The 23830-nt window shown below is 45.6% G+C and overlaps 1 protein-coding gene across 3 annotated transcripts in view; it reads left to right on the forward strand.

Annotated features, from left to right (window-relative positions):
- The window catches only part of Gria1 (glutamate ionotropic receptor AMPA type subunit 1), a 337003-nt gene that overhangs the window by 164544 nt on the left and 148629 nt on the right, over positions 1-23830 (forward strand). For all 3 annotated transcript variants that reach the window (XM_006984888.4, XM_006984887.4, XM_076542378.1), the window contains exons 3-4: positions 13961-14200; positions 18015-18199. In XM_006984888.4, the coding sequence (XP_006984950.1) occupies positions 13961-14200; positions 18015-18199 (425 nt within the window). The remainder of the gene's footprint in view (positions 1-13960; positions 14201-18014; positions 18200-23830) is intronic.

Raw genomic sequence — 23830 nt, forward strand, 5'->3', positions numbered from 1 at the left:
GCAGAAAGAAAATGATTCATCCTTCTTCTACGTGCACCCTTAACTTGATTAGTGTTCACAACTGGAAAATCAACCGAGGTGGAGTCTGGAGTGAATTCAGATATATACAAGAAGGATTTGGGTCTGATTATGTGATTTAGTTTTGAGACCCAGGAAATTTCTGTCATTGGCAGCCTCACTGCTTCCATTTTGCCCTTCCAGCCTCACACAGATCTCTAGGTAGAAGGTGAATTTCACTGTTCAGGGCACCTTTAGGCTGTCATTTCAGGCATTAGGAAACTTTGGCCTTGATTGACAGGCACTGATCAAATACGCAGGTGTGCGCTGCAATGCATGCTTGCTGCTTGGCCAAGGAAGGTGCATTTGCAAGTATGATTTTCACAGGGAGAGAATAGCAAATAAGAAACAAGAGGCCTTTTTTTTCCTACTCACTCAGAAAACGGGAATTAAGACAGCCAAAGAGGAAGTACTTAATGAATGATTTACCTTGCACTGCTCACAGTGATAATTCCTTAAAGAATCAGCAAAAGATGCTTAGTGATTGGGAATTGAGGGTGATGGAGCCAAAGGGAGAGATAGTTAGGAAGCTGGTCTCTCCCCCAGCCCCCTTTCCCTGACTGATATCCTTGCCTCTTTGTCTTCTAGCTGACTCACAAGCTAGTTCTTAGAGCTGGGTGGACATGATCCCCACCAGAGCCCTGTAGTGAATTCCAAATCCTGCCCCACATGGGAATCACGAATATTCACCCCATCTTAGATTGCAGCCCCGAACCTTTGCCCCTGAACTCAGCCGAAGAAAGATCCTGGTTGAGGTCCATTTCCCATCCCAGCCCTTATCTGATTCCAAACGAGAACTCCTTGCTTGGCTTGCAGACCCAGCCCTTCAACTCACGGAGCTGAATGGCTCCCACACCCGCCCACACGTTGGCCTCCCAGGGCGCAAACACCATGCTTCATGCTCCCTGGCACATAGCCGCTTTCTGTACTGACCTCTGAACATGCATTTCCACTCAAGATTGGGTCTCCTCTGCCACCTCAGCAGAGCAGACCAGCAGCTGAGGGGACACTGTCACGGGTTCTTGATGACAACGCTTCCCACCAGGGCACGGGACAGAAATCTGGAACTGGGAACTTCTATACTTGATCTGCCACAATATTGCCTGTGTGTGGTCACAGCTGGTATCCACCTGAGAGCTTAGAGGACCTATTGACACTTACACAGGGGGCAGTAAGAGGCAACCTTCTTGTAACTGAAATGCCATTCATGAACTTTGACCCCCCTCAAGTCCCTTTCCCTTGCTTCCTCTCCTTATATTGTAAAGAGCATACTTTAGTCACCATAGTGACCATAAACCATCAAAAAGAGATCTGGGGTCAGACTTGTCTCCATGGTCCCGGGCTCCTTTCTCATTTATATGTGGACTCAGGAGTCATTTCTCCTTCCTTGCTCAACGCACAGGGTGTCTATGAGAGGAAATGGGTGGGTGAGAACTGAGTCACATAATATGTCTGTGATTGATAGAACCACGGTGCTGGATTCTTATTCTTCTACAGAATGGCTATGTGACCTTGGGTGGGTCCATCAAGCTCAGGTTGTTATCTATAAGATGGGGCAGTAATTATATCTTTCATTATTAGTATTAGGGCTAAGGGGGTTTCCCAGTGATAGAGTTCTTGCCTAGTGTAATGGTTATCCTTGACTGTCAACTTACCATAGCCTAGAGTCATCTGAGAGAAGATGTTCTCAGTTGAGGAATTGCCTAGATCAGACTAGTCTGTGCAGATGTATATGAGGGGTGGTCTTGGTTATAAATGGATGTAGGAGGGCCTGACCTACTGTTCCTGTGGCAGATGGCCCTAGGCTGTAAGAAAAAGCCAGCCTAGCATGAGCCAGGGAGCAGCAGTCCTCTGTGGTTTCTGCTTCAGGTTCCTGCCCCGACTTCCTTCAGTGATGGACTGTACCCTGGAAGTGTAAGATGAGATAATCCTTCCCTCTGTAAGTGGCTTTTGGTCAGAATGTTTTATCACAGCATTAGGAAGGAAATTAGAGTGCCCAGCATGCGTGAGGCCCTTGGTTCTACCCTGTGCGCCCCCTTCTCATTAGAACTTATTGAATTAGTATTCAGAGAATGTACTTAGAGCATAGTGTTGGTACACAGTGGCACTGTGATTGTTTGAAGTTGTCTGTGTTTGTGATACAGGAATGAAAGCTCTGGCTGCGTTGACATGCCTTCAGAGTACAGGTCACAGAGTAGGGCAGATCTGCACTCATACACTAGCTTTGCCCTGTATCATGAGACTGAATCACAGAGGATTAACTGATCTCCTTGAGTTCAGCTTCATCATACATGGAAAAAGAAAAAAATGAATCACAGCACTGTTGAGGGGAGTGGAGGAGAAAGCACACATTTACCTAGACCCATAGTAAACCCTGGGTCCAAGACATAACTACAGTGATAAATTTTAGACCCATAGTAAACACTGGGTATGTGATATAACCACAGTGATAAAATTTTAGACCCATAGTAAATACTGGGTTCATGATATAACTACAGTGATAAATAAGAAGAATGGTGTTGCTGCAGGCAGTACCAGACACCTGGAACATCAAGGTCACCAGCAGACAACATCTTATCTCCATCACAGGAGATAAGAGGCTCTACCAATGATAATCTTGACACAAGTTTTGCATATTCTAAACACATGCAAATTAAATAAAGCTTAAAGTGCAGTTGATCAGCCAGCTGTCTGGTAGGAGGATTTTGCTACGTCAAATAGTCCCTGAAGCCCAGACACCTTCAGTACTGAAATCTACAACCCTGTGAGTTCCTGCTCCCGAGTTGGTGATGAGTCAGGGACAGTGTGCATTGTATGTCCCATCCTTGACAGGCTCCCTTCCCATCACAGTCCATATGTGTACAGTACTGCCACGCAGTTATCCACAGAGTGGGCAAATCCTTCCTTCCTTCCGAACCCATTTGACATCGTAAGGGCTGAGTTACATAAGGGGATGTGAACCTCCATGCCTAGGGAGCACCGCTGAGGAGACTGGGTGTTGTGGGTGGAATACATCAGGCTTGGCTGGGTTCCAGGACCAGCCTGAGAGGAGCACTTTCATCCTGTCACTCTAAGCTGACAAGAAGTGACCTCCTAGAGTGGGCTGGCTGACACATCCAAGACCCTGCATACCTACCCACCAGACCAATGAATGGAGATGATGACCTCCCTTAGAAGTACATGGGAAAGAGGCATCACCAGGCATACATGTGTTTATTCCTTAGCCGATATGCACAGGATTCGGTGTATCTTATGCATCAAGAAAATCAGCAGATTTGAAAGGCTTTTACTTTCAGTAGAGCTTTGCCTCCGTTGTAGGTAAAAAGAGACAATACACAGAAAGTCATTTGAAAATATGTAACCAATGAGTCCATCCCATGCAAGAGACTTTGTGGAAGGATGGAGTCAGTAGTCAAGAACACACCTTGAAATCAGTGGAGGTGGCTGAGTGTGTAAAACATGAGCCACTCACATATGAGGACCAGAGTTCAGATCTCCAGAACCCATATAAATGTCTGGCAGGCATAGCAGCCAAGTATAACCCTAATACTCAGGAGGCAGAGACAGGGGATCCCTGGCTCAAGCTCAATCAGTGACCTCTAGTTTCAAAGGAAGAGATCTTGCCTCAACATTTAAGATAGAGCATGACCAAGGAAAACACCTCTGACCTCTACATGTGTGTGTGTGCATACACACACACACACACACACACACATGCACACACGCAAATTTTAAACATAGCATCTATATCTATATTAGCAAGTTGTCTGCAATTGTTCATTCATCCATCTACTAAAAATACTGTATAATCAGTGTGCAAATCCCCACAGGAGCTGTAAAGAATAATGCAGCCTTTATAAGGGGCAAGACATTGTGTATGTCACTCATTTCTCTATCTCAGAGCTCGGCCCACAGGGTACAGATAGTCATGATAGGATCAGATATGTCGTGTTATTGAATACTCAGTGCTTAGAACCATGAGTCATTATGGAGTTCCTAGCTTATCTTGGACTCTGACTTATGAAATGAGAGCAGTGTGAGATCCTGAAGCTATCTGTTGGTTGGTATGTACTTCTGCTTCACAGTACCTGCACTTTACCTTTGCCGTTTCTAGTAAAAGGTCTACTTACCCATTTCCTCTGGCCCTTTGGGTAGCCCATGCCCTGAGCAATCTTAAGCTGTATGAAGTTGTTCACACAAGTGACTAGGGCAATGGGGACACTCTGAAGAGCATGTCTGTGACATCTTGACTCTGATTCTGGAGATGCTACGATTTCTGACTTCTCTGAGGCTTTGTAGCCACCCAACACACTTGCATCTTGTTAGCCTCCCTCCATTTCCATTCTTGTCTTCAAAGAACTCACACTAGCAAAGCCTGTGTCTTAGACAGAACTTCACAGATACTTACTTCTGTGGGCACAGGAGTGTGATTTTTAGTGGAAAGGCTTTGGAGTGGTAAAGACCAGGAAGCAGGAGGGCTGCCCAGCCAGAACCTGTAAATTGCCAGACAGGCTGTGAGTCTTGAACTCAAGAGCCTCCTAGGCTGGAAGCTTGCTATGTGTAAGTCATATGTGCCCATTCCCATTTTCAAACTCCCATTGACTCAGGACAGCCTTTCCATCCACAGTGTCTCTTGTCCTATAGCTTGCACTATACAGTCATAGAGTTGGAAGACTGTGAAATGAGCTAGAGCTGACCTTCTCAAACTAGAGCGAGAATGCTGCAGATTCCCAAGTCACACACTAAGTACCCTAGACCTTGAAGAGCATTAATCTTTTAGCCCTGCACACAGTTACAAGCTTGCCTTCTCTCCATCCTCATCCTCGCTACTCCACCCTTTCTCTATATCAGGTGCACATAGTCATCTTCCATCTCTCTCTCTCTCTCTCTCTCTCTCTCTCTCTCTCTCTCTCTCTCTCTCTCTCACTACACACACACACACACACACACACACACACACACACACACACACACACACACACATATCCCTGAGGATAAAACCCAGGGTCTGCACATGCTATGCAGTTGCATGCCACCTCTCTCCTCTACACACACACACACATACACACACACACACACACACACACACACACACACACATCTAATGATGGAGTCAGCATCTCACACATGTAAGTGTGCATGTGTGTGTGTGTGTATTCTATATCCATCTATCTCCACAGACACACTAATCTGATGAAGGAGACACGATCTCACACATGCAAGTGCACTTATCTATCTATCTATCTATCTATCTATCTATCTATCTATCTATCTATCTATCTACTTATCTATCTGTCATTTATCTATATCTATTTCTATTTCTGTCTCTATCTCTACACACACACACACACACACACACACACACACACACACACACACACACATAAATCTGAGGATGGAGCCAGTGTCTTATACATGCTGGGCAAGTACAGCACCACCGAGCTCCAGCTCAGACCTTTCTTGTGCTTTCTTATTATCTTACTATTTTCTCCCTACATTTAGTATCAGTCACACCTTGTTGCTGAGCCCTGTTCAGGTCTTCTGCCCCTCTGGATGCAGCTTCTCCTCTGGCCTTTTGCCTAACCAGCTCTTCACCGTGATCATTTTTCAACTCAGTCACAGCTGCTATAGAGAGGGGTTCCTTGACCACCTGCTAGAAGCAGCCCGGCCACCCTCTCCTGGTCTCATTGTATTTTCTTTCTAACACCTGCAGTATCCAGAATGATCCTCTATTTGTGGTAGCTTTCTCTCCTTTTGGAGCATGGGCTCCATGACAGTGGAGATTGTGTATCCAGTGCTCATCCCTGTGCTGTGGATGCTGGTTTGGGATAGGAGGCTAAGAAAAAGACTCGTTGCCTCAAGGACAAACTGTTACTAACCTGGATAAGCCTATGGCACTGAAACACTGCCCTGCTATTCACATAGAATGATGACCCCCATAAAGGCAGTCCTCAAGATGCCTCTGTGTAGAGCATCTCCACTGACTCGCCCACTGCAGGAGACCACACTGTATCTCATCAACTCTGCGCTTCTTCCTTTTGCTGTCTGGTGAATCTTTCACCACCTGCATTGCTGACCTGTCACAGCCTGTTGGGATCTGGCACCTACTTTCTGCCCAGCACATATTACAAGTCTGGTGGACATTTGTCAGATGAGCAGACTGAAGAAGAAATAGAAGGTTCTTTTCTGTAGAGCTACATACACACCTCTAATGACTAGGAAAGCTCTAATGGAGGGAAGGAAGAAGGAAGAGAGGGGAAGAGGAGAGAAAGAGAGCTGGGGCAGGAGAAAGAGGAAAGGAAGGAAGAGATGGGAGGAAGAAGGAAGGCATGGGAGAGAGGTGAGATGGAGGAAGGAAGGGATGAGATGAAGATGTGAAGGAGGGAGGGGAGAAGGACTCCGTCATCCAGATGTTTCCAGTACATCTCAGGATGGAGAGCAATTAGCACCCAGTCAGCTTCTCTCTGGGGACATTTATGAGCCCCGCTGAGTTCTGAAACAGCCTTGGCTCCTCAGTAAGTCTTCCTCTCCCCTTGCTTTCAACAAGACATCCACACAGTGAATGTAGATCCCACAACCAGTGAACCTGGCCTTCTTCTAACTCTCATCCTCATATACACAGTCACATCTCATTGGCCCCCTGGGCCTAGTCAGCAGTACTCCAGCTGGACAGTAAATGCTCAGAGCTGCTCAGAGGAGGATGGGCTCTTGGGCTGGGTAAAGAGAAATGCCAACAAGCTGAGGGAAGAAACACTGGCACAGAGCAGGGTGGCTTAGCTTGACCTGTTCCTGAGAGGCCCTGGGTACTCAGGTCCCTGTCCACCTCCCGGGCTGTGCCATATCCTGTACCCCGGTCGGCTTCACCCTCTGCAGTTGCTCTATGCCCCCCCCCCCCGGCACCCAGCAGGTGGATGGGCTGCTACTCTACCTGGAAAGACAGCACACACCCTGGCCTGTGGCCAGCACTCAGTCAGCACTGGCTCTTGTGGCAAGTAGGACCATTTTCTCAGTAGCTGGCTGGCTCTCTATTGCCACCTCAGGTTCCTCCACGACTCCCCTTGACCTGGGACCTGCTGAAGTCATTAAGAATCCCCTGGAAGGCTAGAAACACGCATGTCTCGGGTCATCACAATATCTCAATCTTCTGGCAGCAGTAAACATCAGTTGGCTGTATCAGGGAACTGGTGAGGGTTTGCCCGTTAAATGACCAAGACCCCCCAAATGTGTCTCAGAATCCTAAGTGAGTGTGGTTTCATTTAGAGGGAGTGGGAACAAGTGTATGCATGACAGTAATCCTGCATGGGTCAGGATTGGAGCCAGAGCATGCGGGGTGGGGGGTGGGGGGGTGGGACCGTCCTCTGAGTGACAGACATAAAGCATTTTTAGAGTTCAATGAAAGTCCCACCTGAGAGGGTAGAGTTGTTCAGGGGTGTGTGTGTGTGCGTGTGCGTGTGCGTGTGCGTGTGCGTGTGCGTGTGCGTGTGTGTGTGTGTGTGTGTGTGTGTGTGTGTGTGTGTGTCGGGGGGGGTGAGCATCTAAACATCCTCCCCCATATGTATATGTTGTAGCTCCCTCCCCCAAAATGAAGCTGTCCCCGTCACCTCATCATCTAGTATTTACCATGAGGCTGACACATTTCCAGGGACTGAAGCCAGGAGCTAAGGAGACATGTCAGCCAGAGAGGCCCTAAAGGAAGTGACAGTTACAAAGCCGCTAATACAGGGGGATCCCTCCTATGCAGGGAGCTGTCAGCCACAGTGGCCAGGCCAGGAGATTTATTGATACTAAGTGGATGGTGCTGCGACCTGGAGTGACTATCAAAGGGCTCCGGTGAGCAGAAGGCTGGCCCGGGCTGCCACACTGAGCAGCTTGGGGCCTTTCCTGCCCCGTGTCTCCCAGAAGGAGAGTCCCGGCCTCAATTCTCATTTCCTCCGGTTGTTGGGTTTGCTCTTCTGCCAACCGTCCTGGAGGCAGGGGCCCTAGCACTGGACACAGCAGCAGGACCCCAGAGCCCCATGGCCCCATCTCTGTCTTTCAGGGCCTTTGTGCCTGCCATTCCTTACCCCTGGAATATCTTTATGGACAGTGACTGCAGCTAACACCCCATTTTGGTTGATGTCTCCTTATATATCTCTAGTGACTCTCTCTCTCTCTCTCTCTCTCTCTCTCTCCCCCCCCCCCCCGTTTGTGTGTGTGTGTGTGTGTGTGTGTGTGTGTGTGTGTTCACCTGTGCATACCTAGACCAGAGGTTGATATTGTAAGTGTCTTCCTCAATCTCTCTCCATCTCATTTTTGAGACAGTCTTTCACTGTATCTTGAGTTCACTGATTCACTGACACTGGATGCCAGCAAGCCCCGGGGATCTTTTGGGTCCCTGTCCTTGACTCCCTAAGGTTAGTGCTGCATGTGCACATGACCACACCAGGATTTTTATGTGAGTCCTGGTGGTTTAAACTCACTTTGGTGCATGGCCAGCACTTTACCCACTGAGCCTCCTCTTGAGGCTGAAGACAGATGTCCCCACCTGAACAGCAGACTCATCCTTGATAGACACCAAGACTGAATTGTCATTATAACCGTTTCCTAGTAACTGTCCTTATCTTCTGCTGACACGGTGTTTATCATTGAAGCTGGGGTCCTGCCAAATTCACCAACCCATCTCTAGCATCCTATAAGTGCCTCGTGAGGAGCAGAAGCTGACTGTTTAGAAGCAAACAAATGGGCCAGTGGACACATTTGTGGGAAGAGAAAAGAGCGCATGTATGTGTATAAGCACGTATGATCTCCCCAGGATGGAGGGGACATAAAATAATACCAAGATCACACTGTGGTGAATAAATACAGATGTAGATAGAGATTGGTTGATGCAGATTAAAGACAGAGGTTAGTGGATGTAGATGATGGGAGAGAGAGAGAGAGAGAGAGAGAGAGAGAGAGAGAGAGAGAGAGAGAGAGATATCCATACACAGGGCTCTAATACAGCAATGCCTTTTTACCTGGCCAGAGGAAGGGCCCTTGAAAGAACTTTTCAGAACCTGAAACTGACCTGTGGGCCAGTCTATTTCTTCCCCATCATTTCAGTATATCAAATATGTTGGGAATTTGGGTTCCGTAGCCAGAGTGGCAGAACTCAGGTCCGAAATTTCCTGTGAGCTGGTCACTAGTCTGTAATTTCCATTGTGGGCTAAAGAGAGTCAGTGTGAAGAAACGTTCTTGGCCCTGGATCAGTGGTCCAATGCCAGCACAAACTGATGACCACCAGAAGGCACTGTGCTACCTAGGTGTGTCTATGCTGAAGATCCCACACACAGTCCAGCCTGCTGTGGAGTCTGTGTTGGGATTCTGTGCTTAAGCCGGTACACATTGGGGTCCCTATTCTGCTTGGGAACACTCTTGCTCCTTCACCCCTGCTGGTCACATCCAGGAATCAGGAATGTGTTCTCCAACCCCAAATGCCCTTCTATTTGCCTTAGGCCTCATCTATCCTCTGCTAAAGAGCTAACTCACACCCCAGGTCAAACATTGCATCTTAAATGAAACTCTAGACTCCACAGGCTCTGGACTTAGTGCCAGCACTTCTTCCTATGGAATCAAAAGACTCTGAGGCTCTACCATCTTCTAAGACTAAAGGGGCTTCCTGAATGTCTGAGCTTCGAACAGCTCCAACGTTGAATCAGTGAATATTTTCCAGTCAATTTGACCAGACTCTGGAATGCTGGGGCCTGAAGGAGTTGAACATAACAGAGTCTAAACCATTGTTCCACAGCTGAGAAAACTCCCAGGAGAAGGCTGAAGTTACTCAAGGTCACTCAAGTTCTTTGTAATGATTAAAGGAAAGAGATAACCCTCTGGGTCTTCTGCCATCTAGTCTAGTTCTTTTTCTATGGAACTCTTTTCTCTGCTCTGACTAGTTATTTTGACAGATCCAAATCCATGCATCTCCTCTCTCCATCTCCCTCTCCCTCCCCCTTCCCTCTTTCCCTCTCCTTCCTCTCTCTCCTTTCCCTCTCCCTCTCTCCCTCTCCTTTGCTTCCTCCTGGGGTTTAGTTGAAATAAGGAAGCACACCAACGTAAGAAGATGGAGCTCAGAGTGACTATAAGGCAGGGCCCACCCAAGTAAATGTAAGCTAGGCCATCCCCCACATTGCATCCTTTTAAGGAGCTGTAGGAAAATATTCCCTCTTAGTCTAAAGGATTGAGCACCCACTTTAATGAAAGAGAGATTTGCTGAAGGAAAAATAGGAGGTTATTTGAGAAGGAAGTTTGTGGCCTGCTACATCTAAGGATTTAGGCAGAACCATCCCCCTCCCCACACCCCTTCTCCCCCTCCTCTACTTCTAAAGTTCTAGCAAAAAAAAAAAATGCCACAGCCACTAGTACCCCCGAGACCTGGCTGAAGTGTGAAAGCACAAGGTGGTGTGGGGTAATGGGTCTGGAAGCTGGATTTTCATGCCACAGGACAGTATTTTACTGCCCGAAGGGGAGAGAAATACCTAAAAATACCATAGAGCATATTACAATATTTTAACAGGGTTTATGTGCTCCCTGTGCACACTCACCCCTGGAAGATGGATTGTGCATTTTGACAAATCTATATTTAACATGGGTGGATAATATACAACGCAAGCTCCCTGGTTAAAAAAAAAAAATCCATACTTATGGAAAACCTGAGTCTAGTAATTACAATAGACATTTAAAGACAGTGCCTATTGTGGGCTGTGCACAGAAAGTGAGTCTCATTAGGCAGAAAGAGAAAATAGTTTAAGTGGAGGAGGCTAAGAAGCCACCTCAGAAAGAAGCGACAGAGAAAGAGGTCCAGGAGACCACCAGCTCCTTCCACCACCTACTCCGGGTCACGTGAACTTTCCCTCAAGCATCCAGCATGCACTCCTTCATCAAATATTTATTAATCACCTATGGTGTTCCAAGCACTCTGCTGGCTCTGGGACACAAACAATTATTACATTCCGAGAATCTGCATGGAACAAAATGGCTACAGATGTGTACAGCAGCCCCGGCTCTCCACTAAAGGACTGAACGGGAGCCAGGGAAGCGATGGGCCGCTGGTGGGGAGGGAGGGGTGAAGGCTGCCTGGGAAAGTCAGACAAGCCCAGAAAGGACTGTGGAGGAGGATCACTCTTTGCTGAGTAGAGAGGAACAGAGCTGCAGGCCAGAAAGGAACAGAGAGAGCAAAGTCCCTAAGACAAAACCCACTGGACCAGAGCTGCAGAGTGACAGCCAGGATGGCCAATCAGGGAGTGAGGAGATTGAGCAAGGTCAACAGGGCAGTTTTTCAGACTAGGTGTTCTGGTCAGATACCCAGGGAGTTTTGCCCTGTGCAGTGGGAATCTCAGAACCACAAGGAAGTGAAATAATGTATATTGTTTCATTTTGGTTTGTTTAATTGATAAATTTCCTGTAGCTTCAGGGAGAGAATGGATTCCACTGCTAAAAAAACAAATGCGGCGCTTCCTCTCATCTAACCTAGATTTAAAACTGTATGTACATGAATGTGTGTATGTAGATGTGTGCTTGTGTGTGTGTGTGTGTGTGTGTGTGTGTGTGTGTGTACATGTGCACATGGCAGCAGAAGGGGGACCACACAGGGAAGGAAGGAATTTAATGAGAGGAGAGAGGAAAACAGGAAGGAGAAAGACTTCTATCATACTTTGTCTCTCAAAGACTCGGGATTCAAAATGTGCACATGGGGGCTGTTTAGTGAGAGTAAGGGGACCAGTGGGAAGAGCAAGAGAAGAGAGGGCATTGAGGGGGAAGGTACATATGAGCGAAGTACAATAATACACATGTATGAAAATGCCAGTGTAATAAAGCCCATTCTTTTCTACACTAAAATTTAATTAGAAAAAAAATCTTAGAGTAATCATAGACTATCCAAAAAGCTTCAAACATTTCCTAGGAATTATAGAGCATGTAAATGATGGATATTAATTTAAAATACCAAACAGCATAAAGTTCAGGCCATGATTATCACTGTCAGCTCTCGGGGCAGTCACGGGGCAGGTTAGAGCAGGCATCCATGATGTTTTGGTCTAGATGAAGATCTGCCAGTCAGTGGGCAAGTCACCTTGAGGGAGATATGAAGCAAGGAGTTGGGGCAGGGTGGAGGGAACCTGGGAAGAGGCAGAGTGTGGGTGTCAGGGATGAAGATGACTGCAATACAATATATTCATGTGTGAAATTCTCAAAGAATAAAACATATTAACAACAACAATAATACTTAAATTATTTATTTTATTATTTATTATAAAATAATAAAATAAAAAAATAATATTTTTGAAGACTCAATATGTTATTGTGCATTGAAGGTCTCTTCTCATAATGAAGTAAGGGGTGTCCCTCCCTGAGGGGACTGTGAACTCTCCAACCTGTATCAGATAGAAAAGTGAAGTTTACAGACTGATGGGCAGCTCGGTCCCACGCCCTTAGTCTTGTTCCCATCGCATTCTAATCTAAGCAGGAATGTAATCACCCCTAAGCCAGTATTCATCCCTTCTGGGGTCCGATGGAATGGATCCTGTGGGAGCATGTGCCAGGCTAAGCTGTTGTTGTGGCTGATACTCTGCAAGGCCTGGAAATCCCCTAGCAAGATGTAGGACTGCAACACAAACTTCAGCAGAAGACATACTCTGAGATGACGAGCGAGGTGTTTAGGAATACTTGTGTTCCTAAACCCATGTCAGCAGCAATAGTAGGCTGCCGCCCTTCCTGTAGCCATTTTTAAGCTTTGCCTTAAAGTCAGGGACAAAGAAGTGAAAGGTGGCCACACAGTCAACATATCTACCCACCTTGGGCTTGACCTAGAACACATATATAACATGTCTGTTAACTGTGTGTGTGCATATGTTTGTAAGCACGCACTGATGGAAGTCTGAAGACGACCTCAGATGCTCGTACTTTCTGTCTTGCTTGGGACAGGCTTTTGGTTGTTGTTGTTTGCCAGTATACACAGTCTAGCTGGCCCAAGAGATTCCAGACACTCTCCTGTCCCCACCTCCCATCTAACCATAAAGTCAGAGATTGCAGGCACACGTACTACTGTGCCCAGCTTTCCATGTTGTAAGGGTTCAAATCCCTGTCTTCCTTCACTCTTGCAAGGTCTGCATTTTACTCACCAAGCTGTCTCCCCAGCACAAAATCACTCCCAATCCTTGGTTTCAATTTACCCTCTAAAAAGTGGCCCTGTCATTCTTTTCTTAACATGGTCATTGTAGTGACAAGAAGAGTCAATTATGTGAAAGTGCTTTGCTGTGTGGCTACTGTAATCAATAATCACGATACCGCTGATCTATAACAGGCACCTGATAAACATTAGCTGTAGACAGATGGATGAGGGTTTGCACAAATAAAGTGTGAACAGAATGGGAAGATGGGAAGATCAATGGATTGATGAACAGATTGGAATTTGAAGGCATGGGAGGAGGGCTGATTGGTAGGGTGGATGGCTGGATAGCAGATGGTAAGTGATGGTGAGTTAAATTGATTATTTGAGTCATCTGGCCATTTGTTTATAAAATCTTCTATTTATTAATTGGGGGTATGCATGTGTATACATGTGTGTATGCAGGTGTGTGAACCTATGTGCACATGTTCAGAGGCCAAGGGAGGATATTGGGGGTCATCATCTGTTGCTCTTTACCTTACTCCCTTTATATAAAGGCTGAACCTAGAGGTTACTATTTTTGGCTGGGCTGGTGGCCAGCAAGATCCATGGATTTTTCATGTCTCTACACCTCAGTGCTGGGGTTACAGGCATATGCAGTTATGCCTGGCTGTTTTCATTGGTGCTGGGATCTGAACGCAGGTCTTCATGGTGTGCAGCAAGTACTCTTATCCAGCGAGAGGCTCCCCAGCCTCCACTAACCTTTCTTATCTTCTTTTCTAGTCTGTTCCCAGTTCTCCAAAGGAGTCTATGCCATCTTTGGGTTTTATGAACGAAGGACTGTCAACATGCTGACCTCCTTCTGTGGGGCCCTCCATGTGTGCTTCATTACTCCAAGTTTTCCCGTTGACACGTCCAATCAGTTCGTCCTTCAGCTGCGCCCAGAACTACAGGAAGCTCTCATTAGCATCATCGACCATTACAAGTGGCAGACCTTTGTCTACATTTACGATGCTGACCGGGGTAAGCTAAAGGTTAAGGAAAGGAGATTGTTGGGGGACGGAGAAAAATCACCAGCAGGAAGAATGATGCGTCTCTGTCTCTGTAGAGCTCATGGGGAAGCAAGCCAGGTGCTTTGCTTGTGTGCGGTGATTACTTGGTTGCCAATATTTAACTCGGAGTGTGAAAATATCTCCTCTGAGAGAGCTATCCTCTAAGCCATCAAGCCATTCTACCATTCACCAAGCTCTCATATCTCGGAAGTCCAAGGTCTTCAGCAAAGTGGATCACAGCTCACAGTATTATTAATAGAGCATAGAACAGACCAAGATCTGAATCCTGGGTTCCCTTTTCACTAGCCCTGTGACTTTGGGCATGTTCTTCATCCATCAGTTTCACCACTTGTATAGTGAGTCAAATTCTCCATGCCTTCATTCCCTCATTCCTTCATTCCTTCATTCCTTGGAATGAAGATGAATTGTCACTACCTCAAGAGTGTGTTTGGAAGATTTAATGAGATAATGACTGAAACATGTTTGTTCATTGTCTACAATAAATATTATCCTCAATATGTGTTATCTGATGTCACCACCATCTTCACCATCAACAGTAGCAGCATCAGCATCACCATCAGTCACCACTGTCATCACCATCACTATCACTATGGTCACCATCATCATCACTATCATCATCATCATCATCATCAACATTACTACCACTCCCACTGTGATCATGAACATCATCATCACCTCCACCATCACCACCATCATCACTGTCAACTGTCATCATAACAACTACCACTGTCAACACGATCACCATCAAGGTTCTCATCTTCACCACAGCCATCACAATTATCATCAGTGTCATCACTCTCATCTTCTTTACCACCACCACCACCACCATCATCATAACTATCATTAACAACATCATATTGATAATCGTCATCACTGTCATCATTGCCATCACCTTGACCATCATCACCATCATCACATTACCACCAGCACCATCATCATCATCACTACCATCACTGCCATCATCATCATCACTATTATCATGTGATATCCACACCCTCACTGTAATCATCATCATCACCATCACTATCATCCATCATTACTGTCTCCACCACCCTCATCATCATCAACACCACCATGATCATCATCAACATCTTTCTCCTAGGTGCTTTTTTAATCTTGCTCTCTTTTAATTTTGCAGTCACATTTCCCAATTGCTTCCCATACTTTTTATTCTCTGTAGCTTCTTTATCCTGGGGTGCATCTATTTATCACATTTCCCTATAGGGTCCTCAGCTTCTTTTGTATTACATCCTATTTTCTCTGTTTACTCACCCTCTAACAGGAACTCTTCTTTCTGAACCCTACGGTGTGTGCTTGCCCTGCCCTGCCTTCTTCCTATGCATGGCCCAGTCCTGTAAGAACACTATCATTGCTCGTGTAAAAAGATAAATGGATTTGAACCCTCAGAGAAACTTAGAGACTTTGGACAGGAGAGTGGCTGATTTAGATGGTTCTACAGGCAGAGGGGAAATGCTGCTGTTCAGAAAGGAAGGTACCTAGAAAGAGAGAGCAGAAGCTTCCATTCTTTCTGTTTTCTTTGACCTCTTCTTGTTGCTCCCTATTTCAATGCCTTCCCTTCTCTAACAGCATCCACGGTGTGGACCATCTGCCAACGGTCCCTTTCAGAACAACCTTCGCCATAATAAAGGCTTAAGTTAGAAGCAGCAACTCCAGAAAAAAACATAATGTACCCCCAGAAAAAAAAATTTTAGGTTGACAGAAGAACCCACACTCTGCAAAGGGCTGTGTCCACCTCAAAACCCAGAGCCCTGAGCTCTGCGGTTGTCTGGTTGTGTGATCAGGGACTAATGAGCTTTGGTGTCCATCTTCAAAAGAGGGATCAGAATAAGACAGACCCCCTAGAATCCAGTGAGCTAAGAGAGGAAAGCCAGCAAAATAGTGCCAAACACACAGTGAAGGTTCAGCAAATATGGAGCTCACTCACACAATACAACTTTTGCTGGAAATGAAACAAAATAGAAAAGCAGACCAGAATCAATCTAGAGATGCTACCTGGGGGCTGATGCCATATCAGTCACTGTAGAAAAAAAAATTCATGGAGTTACTAGGAATCAGACATGGAATGCATACAAAAGATTAATTTGTAACATGCCAGCAAGGCAGTTGTCTATGACAGGCACAATAAAGACCTACTTCCACCACCTCCATGGCCCTTTCCTGTCTCTGGAGGTGGAAAATGTGTGAAAGCTATTGCCAAATGGGGATTAAGAGTACAGGGCAATGAGGGCTGCTGATTAGCTGACCTTTGAAAACAAAGGTTGTTCCAGATGACTCCACTGGACATGGTAAAATCTCAAAGGTCTTTACCTGTGAGAGTGGGAGCCAGAAGACTTGGTGTCAGATTGGGTGAGGAAGCCTGGACCATTGTTGCTGGCTTTGAAGATGAAAAGGGCCCTATGCTAAAGGACCTGAGCAGAGAGAGCAGACAAACGTGAACTGGAGAGATAAGAGAATGGATCCTCTCCCAGAGCACTAAGAGAGACACCAACCCTGCCAACAGCATGGCCTGGCTTCCTGAAATGTAAGCTATACATTTTCATGGAGACATGACACTAAGTTTGGGGTCCTTAACTGCGCAAAAACAAACAAGGGCACCTTGGAGTCTGAAAGAAGAAAGCAGCCATGCTGAGAAACAGGCTCCGCACACAGTCAACCTTAATCAAACATAGTGGTGAAATACAGAACACATTTCCTGAACACCTACTATGTGACAACATATTAACTATTGGAGCCATACCCAAATTTCACAAATTTGACTCATTGGCTATCTTTAGCTACTAGGTTGGCCTGTTCTATAAACAATGACTCAATTTCCCTGTATTGGTTCCTTTCCTGCTGCTGTGGTGAAATGCCCTGACAAAGCATCTTCAGGAAGAAAGGGTTTATTCTGGTTCCCGGTTCTGGAGGGTCAGATAGTCAGTCCATCATGGTGGAGAAGACATGGCTGCAGGTGCAGGAAGCTGGGCTTGATTGCTTTGCATATGTGCACAGGAAGCAGAGAAAGAGAAAAGAGGAAACGAACAGGAAACAGGACCAAGCTGTAAAACCTGACCACCTACACCACCACCACCACCACCCATGGCATACTTTCTCTACTCAGATTTCACATTTCCACCTTCTTAGGAGTCAGTAACCTCCCCAACCTATACATGATCCTATCTGGGATTCTTCTCATTCCAAGTACAGCTGTCCCCAAATAATAAGTTACCATTTAGAAAACCCTTAAGGTATCAGACCAGCCCACACCCCACGTTCCTATCTAGTCATCCACAGAGCACTGTGAGGCAGGTACTGTTGATGATGCCTCTTTACATTGGAGGCGGGGGAGTTCAGACAGCCAAGAGAGCCAATCTTGTAATTTAGCTTTTACTTTGGATCTGAGCCTTTTGAGGGGTTTTTAAGCAAAAGTTCTTCTTATTGTCTGTCATGCCCTGTAAACAGAATACCAACAAAAGATCAGGTGCTTACCTCTGCAGCCTTCAGACACACAGCAGGAACTGAGCTTGCTACAGGAATATAGGGCGGCAGGCAGCAGTGACCACCCAGGGAAGTAGATGCAAACAGTAGTGAGTGCGCGGGGAGAGTGGGTGTAGACAGCCTCACAAGTCCTGCAGAAGTGGATACAGAGAGATAGCTAAACGTGCCTGGTGGAAGTAGGGGTGGGCTGCCTCAAACGCAGGCAGCAGCAGATGTCACCTGCGAAGGCTGACGCTGCCATGTCTCTGTCCGCCCCTCCGCTACAGGCCTGTCAGTCCTGCAGAGAGTCTTGGATACAGCTGCAGAGAAGAACTGGCAGGTGACGGCTGTCAACATCCTGACGACCACAGAGGAAGGATACCGGATGCTCTTTCAGGACCTGGAGAAGAAAAAGGAGAGGCTGGTGGTGGTGGACTGTGAATCAGAACGCCTCAACGCCATCCTGGGCCAGGTACTGAAGGGCGGCAAGGGGCACGAGCGGTGTTGGGGATAATTCAGGAGACGATGAGTGTGCTTCTGCTGTGGGTGTCAGAAAGGAGGGGGGGGTCCAAAGAGGGCTCCTGAGGAGGTGAGACTTGATGCCTTCCACTTCACATTCTGTGAGACCTAAACTTTCCATCTGAGATTTGATAGAGTAGCAAAGCTCATGGGAGCCTTGATAAGGGGTCCTCTTCCAGGGGTCCTCACACCGACTGACCCAAAACTTACTTCTTGGGCTCCTCTTTACTGTTAAAATCAAATTGCATCATCTCTTAGAGCTTACAGAGTCCCAGCTGCAAACAGAGCCCTGTGTTCAGCCTAGGATGTGTCATTTACAGGACCAGCATTGGGCATCACATGGCCTTGGCCTGACTGACCTGTTTTGGAGGCCAACTCCCTTCCCACTCTTTCCTTGAACAGTTCTAGCCTCTGAGAGCAGGAAGGGTCGTGTCTCCTATGAATAGATTCTGTAACCTCAACAGCCTTCAGCCGGCAGCCTCGACACTGTATTTGCTCTGGCGTCAGAATTAGAGAACTTGGCAGCCCAGCCGGGAACGTCTCTGTCTAGAATGCTGTCCTTTTGAGCTGCATTTGTGTATTCAGATCAACGAGCAAGGAGGAGGCTGGCAGTCATGTTTGAACAGTGCCATATAATGAAAGATGGGCTTTTAAGGTACTTGACAACACGACAAGGCTAGTTAATGGCCCTCAAGACCCTGGACCCCACCCCCCACAGGGAGCCTCATCACCAGATCAGCAATCACTGGGAAGCCTCCCCAGAAGAGCAGGGAGAACTTTGGAAGCTACTGATTAACTATGTGTGTTCTGCAGTGTCAAGTGTGGATTTGGGGTTTGCTCTTGAAGAGAAACCAGCACAAAATTGTTTCTATGGTGATAGAAATCCTCTGGGCTGTAGTCGTCAGGTTACTGAGTGCTAGCATCCGGGGGGGGGGGGGGGCGGGGGGAGCAGTGTAGAGTAATGAGTAAAGGCAGAGATTCTAGAAGCAAACCAGTTGGGGTCCGGCTTCCAGGTTGAGTGCTTGCTAGCTTCATGACCTGGGACAAGGCTGGTAATCTGTTTCCATCCCACATCCCCACTCCGAAAAGCAGAAATAATGATAACTTCCTCTCAAAGGCTTTTACACAGACTAGAAGGACCAGGGCATGGAACATACTTAGAATGAAGTCTGTTCATAGGATGTGATATGTGGAAATGCTGCTGCCTATTGCTGCCGTTCATAGTGACCTCATGAGTCATTTCCCTCTCTGACCAGAAATGAATGTATCTGTGAGATAAGAAGAAAGGGCCCTGCTCTACAAACGCGGGTGGGGACCAGTGATGAGCTGAGATGGGAACTAGATGGAATGACTGGCTTCAAGGTGTTCTTAGTAGAGTGGGGGCTTGTCCTGGATTGAGTCACGCTGCTGTTTTCCGGGTGCTCACAGTGGAGAGAGAAGACACAGCATCATACTCTTTCTGTGTGTCATATCCATCCTTACACAATGCAGATCAAATAACTCCTGTCCATTTCCCCGTTACAGATGAAGAAGAGTTGTCTTGTTTTGTTCTTTACCAAAGGACTCCCAGTTAACATAAAAAGAAATCAGGAGGTCAAACCAAGCTAGATTTGGCAACATGGCCCAATGTCTTAAAACTACAACTTTCCTCATGGCTGGAGCGATGCTCAAAGGTTAAGAGCACTGGCTGCTTTTGCAGAGGATCTGGGTTTGGTTCCCAGCCACCAAATGGTGGTTATAACCATCTGTACTTCAGTTCCAGAAGATCCAGCTCCCTTTCTGGCCTCCATAGGCACCAGGCACACATGTGGTGCATAGATGTACATACAGGCAAAACAGTCATGCACATAATTTCTTTAAATACAACTTTCTGAAGTTAGGAATACATTTCCGTTAGTAAAGTGGTTTCTGCACACACATGAGGACCTGAATTCAGCCTCCAACACATACTTACAGAGCTGAATGAGGAGACACATGCTTTTAATCCCAGTACTAGGGAGCTGGACATGGGTGGTTGATCCCTGGGGCTCACTGACCAGTACCCAACTGGGGAGTACCCTAGGTCCCAGATTTCCAAAACTAATCATCTGGAAGGCTGCTGAGTAAGGACACCAAAAGTTGACCTCTGTCCATAGCACAAATGAGCATGCTTGCATGTGTGTGCACACGCGCACTCTCTCTCTCTCTCTCTCTCTCTCTCACACACACACACACACACACACACACACACACACACGTGAACATGTATACACACACATGAATATGCACATACATACATACACACACAAAAGACAACGTGCACAAGACAGAATACAATTTTCTTACCTGTACATCTACAGCTACTTCCTCTGTCAAGGACAAATTTTTATTTCTTACCAAAGTGACTCACTTGGTGAGTTTTGACATTGTTGTTTATAAACATTTTAATTATTTCATTCTAGTATTCTGAAAACAGAGACCAAAGTTTTGATAGGATCCATGAGGCCTCTTGGTCAATAGCTTGTGCTCACATTTTATAGCTCACAGTAAGGAAAACTGTCGTAGATAAAAGGAGACATAGTAGAGGAGCATCAGAGGGGTGTCACAAACTGGGTGGCAGCATGGTTGAAAAGTGAGGAGAAGCAGAAGAGAAGCTGAACCAGCAGGGATGAATGATACCCAGCTCTGTCTGCCCGGTTGTTCTCCAACAGAGGGAGAAGCAAAGAACTTCATCTTAAAAATGAAAAGAGTGCTACCCTGAGAACAAAACCACCATCTTCTGAAGCCTCCAGTTGTTTTGGGGTTCTGGTATAGCCAGCCTACTGCTCTGCATCAGGGGCCTGCAGGGAAGAGAGGATCCAACTTCCTACTCCTCAAGTTTTATGGGCTGTGGCTGGTGCCATCTGGAGTGAAAACTATTATTGAGGACTGAGCTATCCTTCGACCCTGATTACAAAGAATAATTACAAGTCAGGGAACCCAGGAACAATCAGCCACATCCCTAGTATAGAAGACAATTGTGGGTAAAAGGAAGCCTACGTCAATAAACCAAGGATTTCAGGTAGCTTGGCTCAGGCAGGAAAGGGTGTGGTGTGTGAGTAGCTTTGCCCTTGGTGGCTAGAAAAATGAGCCCATCCCTTAAGGAAAATGGCAGAGATGGTAGCCATGAGCATGAAGCACAGCCTCTATCTTGGATTCACCTCTCTGCTGCAATGCTCACTGAGGACTCTGAAGTTCAAAGGTGTAATTAACCTTCACAGCTTCATCCCAGCAGCAGTGTGTTTAATGCTGAGCTGGTTTTGAAGTAATAGAGACTGATCTGCTGCGTGGATCTCATTAATGTGTTTGCATCTTCTTTCCAACACACTTGGGAGACAGGCCTGGGCTAGAAACCAGCCACTTTAGGGTGTACAAAATCGAATATCATCAGCCTCGGAGGCTCAGCCTCATCCCTAGATTTAGTGTACGTAAAGGAATCAAAGGAGGGAAGACATCATCAAGCACAAGAGTACAGGAAAGAACACATCCCATGAGAGAACCAGATAAACTACCAAACCTTTACCAAGAGTAGGGGACAGAGAAAAAACAATCAATGACTGAATGAACCACAAAGGCAACCAAAAAAATATATATGAATCAGCAACTCCTCTCCATAATAACCCTAAATGTAAATAATTATAACCGTCCAATTGAATGAAGACTGGGTGATCCAGTTTAAAAATAATATCCAATGACGTGTTGTCTATAAGAAACACACTAGCAAGAGACACAGGCTGGAAGTGATAGGAAGTCTGTATACCAAGAAAAGAGAAGTCCTAACCAATGAGAGGACCATACTTATATATGATAATGCAAAGCTAAAATTTGACAGAGGTAATAAAGTAATATATACTACTAAATGGAACCATCCCTTAAGAACATATACATCAAATGTTGTTACCCACCGTTTCATAGAAGAAACACTAGTGGTCAGAAATGGACTGATAGAGTCAGATACAATAAAGCTGCGTGGCATCAAATCCCAGCCATGAACAAGTAGATAATTTAGTTAAAGAGAACCAACCAATAAACTTCCAAATTGAGTTGTGCCATAGATTGAAGACAGTTAGACATCTACAGAATAGTCCATCCAACAGCTGCCAAACAACTTCTCTTCAATAGCCCATGCAACATTCTCTAAAAATCTACAATATTTTAGACAAGAAAGGAAGTTTTAACAAATGTAATCAAAATAATTCATTCTATATTATCATATCATAATGGAATAAAATAGAGATCAAGAGAAAAAAGGGATGACATAAACTATGTCAGAACCCATAGGTTGTAGATACAATTTTTAATCATCTGCCATTTGTTAAGGATAGCCAGGGGAAATATTTTCTAAATCCTAGAATCAAATGAAAATAAACCAGAATTTATCTTTGGGTTTACAGAACTTTGGGTTACAGAAATATAGTTATTGGTGCTTACTAGAAAAGTCAAATTGCAAATTAATAGCTTGATACACTTCAAAGGTTTACAAAAGCAAAAATATAGAACCTCAAAGTCAGTAGATAGAAAGTAATAATAAAGATCAGATCACAAACTGATTAAATGAAGACTAACGTAACAATATAAAAAGAAAAAAGAAAAGAAACAAAAGTTTGGCTTTTTGGAAAGAAAACAAAATGAACAAGCCCTTCCATAAATTGACCACAAGAAAGTGAGAGATGATTGAAACTAATAACAATGGAGATGAAAGGGGTGGGGGGGGCATTACAATGGATGCTAATGAATTCCAGAGGATTTACGTTCTGAACATATAGAAAATCTGGAAGAAGTAGATGAATTCCTAGAAGTGTATGACCTACCCAAATTAAACCAAGATGGTAAAAGCCACTTCCTTAAATGTGTATTAAGTGATGAAAATAGAACTGCAGTAATGAGTCACCCGACAAAGAAAAGCCCAAGACTGGAAGAAATCACTGCCAAGTTCTATTGGACCTTTAAAGAAAAGCTCCTGAAACTATTTCGTAGGCTAGAAAGGGAGGGAGCATTATCAAAGGCATTCCATAAAACCAGTGTTACTCTGACACCATAGCCATAGCCAGATAAGGACATACCGAGAGAGGGGGTGGGAAGGGGGAGAGAGACAAGAAGGTATGGGAAGAGAGGGGTGGAAGCAGAAAGAGAAAGGGGGACTAATTTCCTTGACAAATAGCAAAAACTCTGTGGTTACCTGCACAGGATCAAGCTCAGAGCCTACCATACATGGGTAGATGACCTTTAGGCTCCACCCTTTATAGAGGAGCTATGTGAAGTTGATAGTTTTCAGGAAAGGGAGATTTATTCATTTCTGAGGACGTGGAGGCTTATAGAATTCCCATGCTTCAGTGGATGGTCCCACACCATGCATAGACATATAGTACTAACTGGACATCATGGGTTACAAAAATTAAATGTTTTTCAAAAATGCTATAAAACAAATTTAAAACCACATTTAAAAGGTCAGATACTGCTGCGTGGCGGTGGCGTGAGGCTTTAATCCCAGCACTCAGGAGGCAGAGCCAGGCAGATCTCTGTGATTTCGAGGCCAACCTGGTCTACAGAGCAAGATACAGGACAG

The sequence above is a fragment of the Peromyscus maniculatus genome, chromosome 8 (assembly GCF_049852395.1).
Source record: "Peromyscus maniculatus bairdii isolate BWxNUB_F1_BW_parent chromosome 8, HU_Pman_BW_mat_3.1, whole genome shotgun sequence".
In the NCBI taxonomy this organism is placed as follows: Eukaryota; Metazoa; Chordata; class Mammalia; order Rodentia; family Cricetidae; genus Peromyscus; species Peromyscus maniculatus.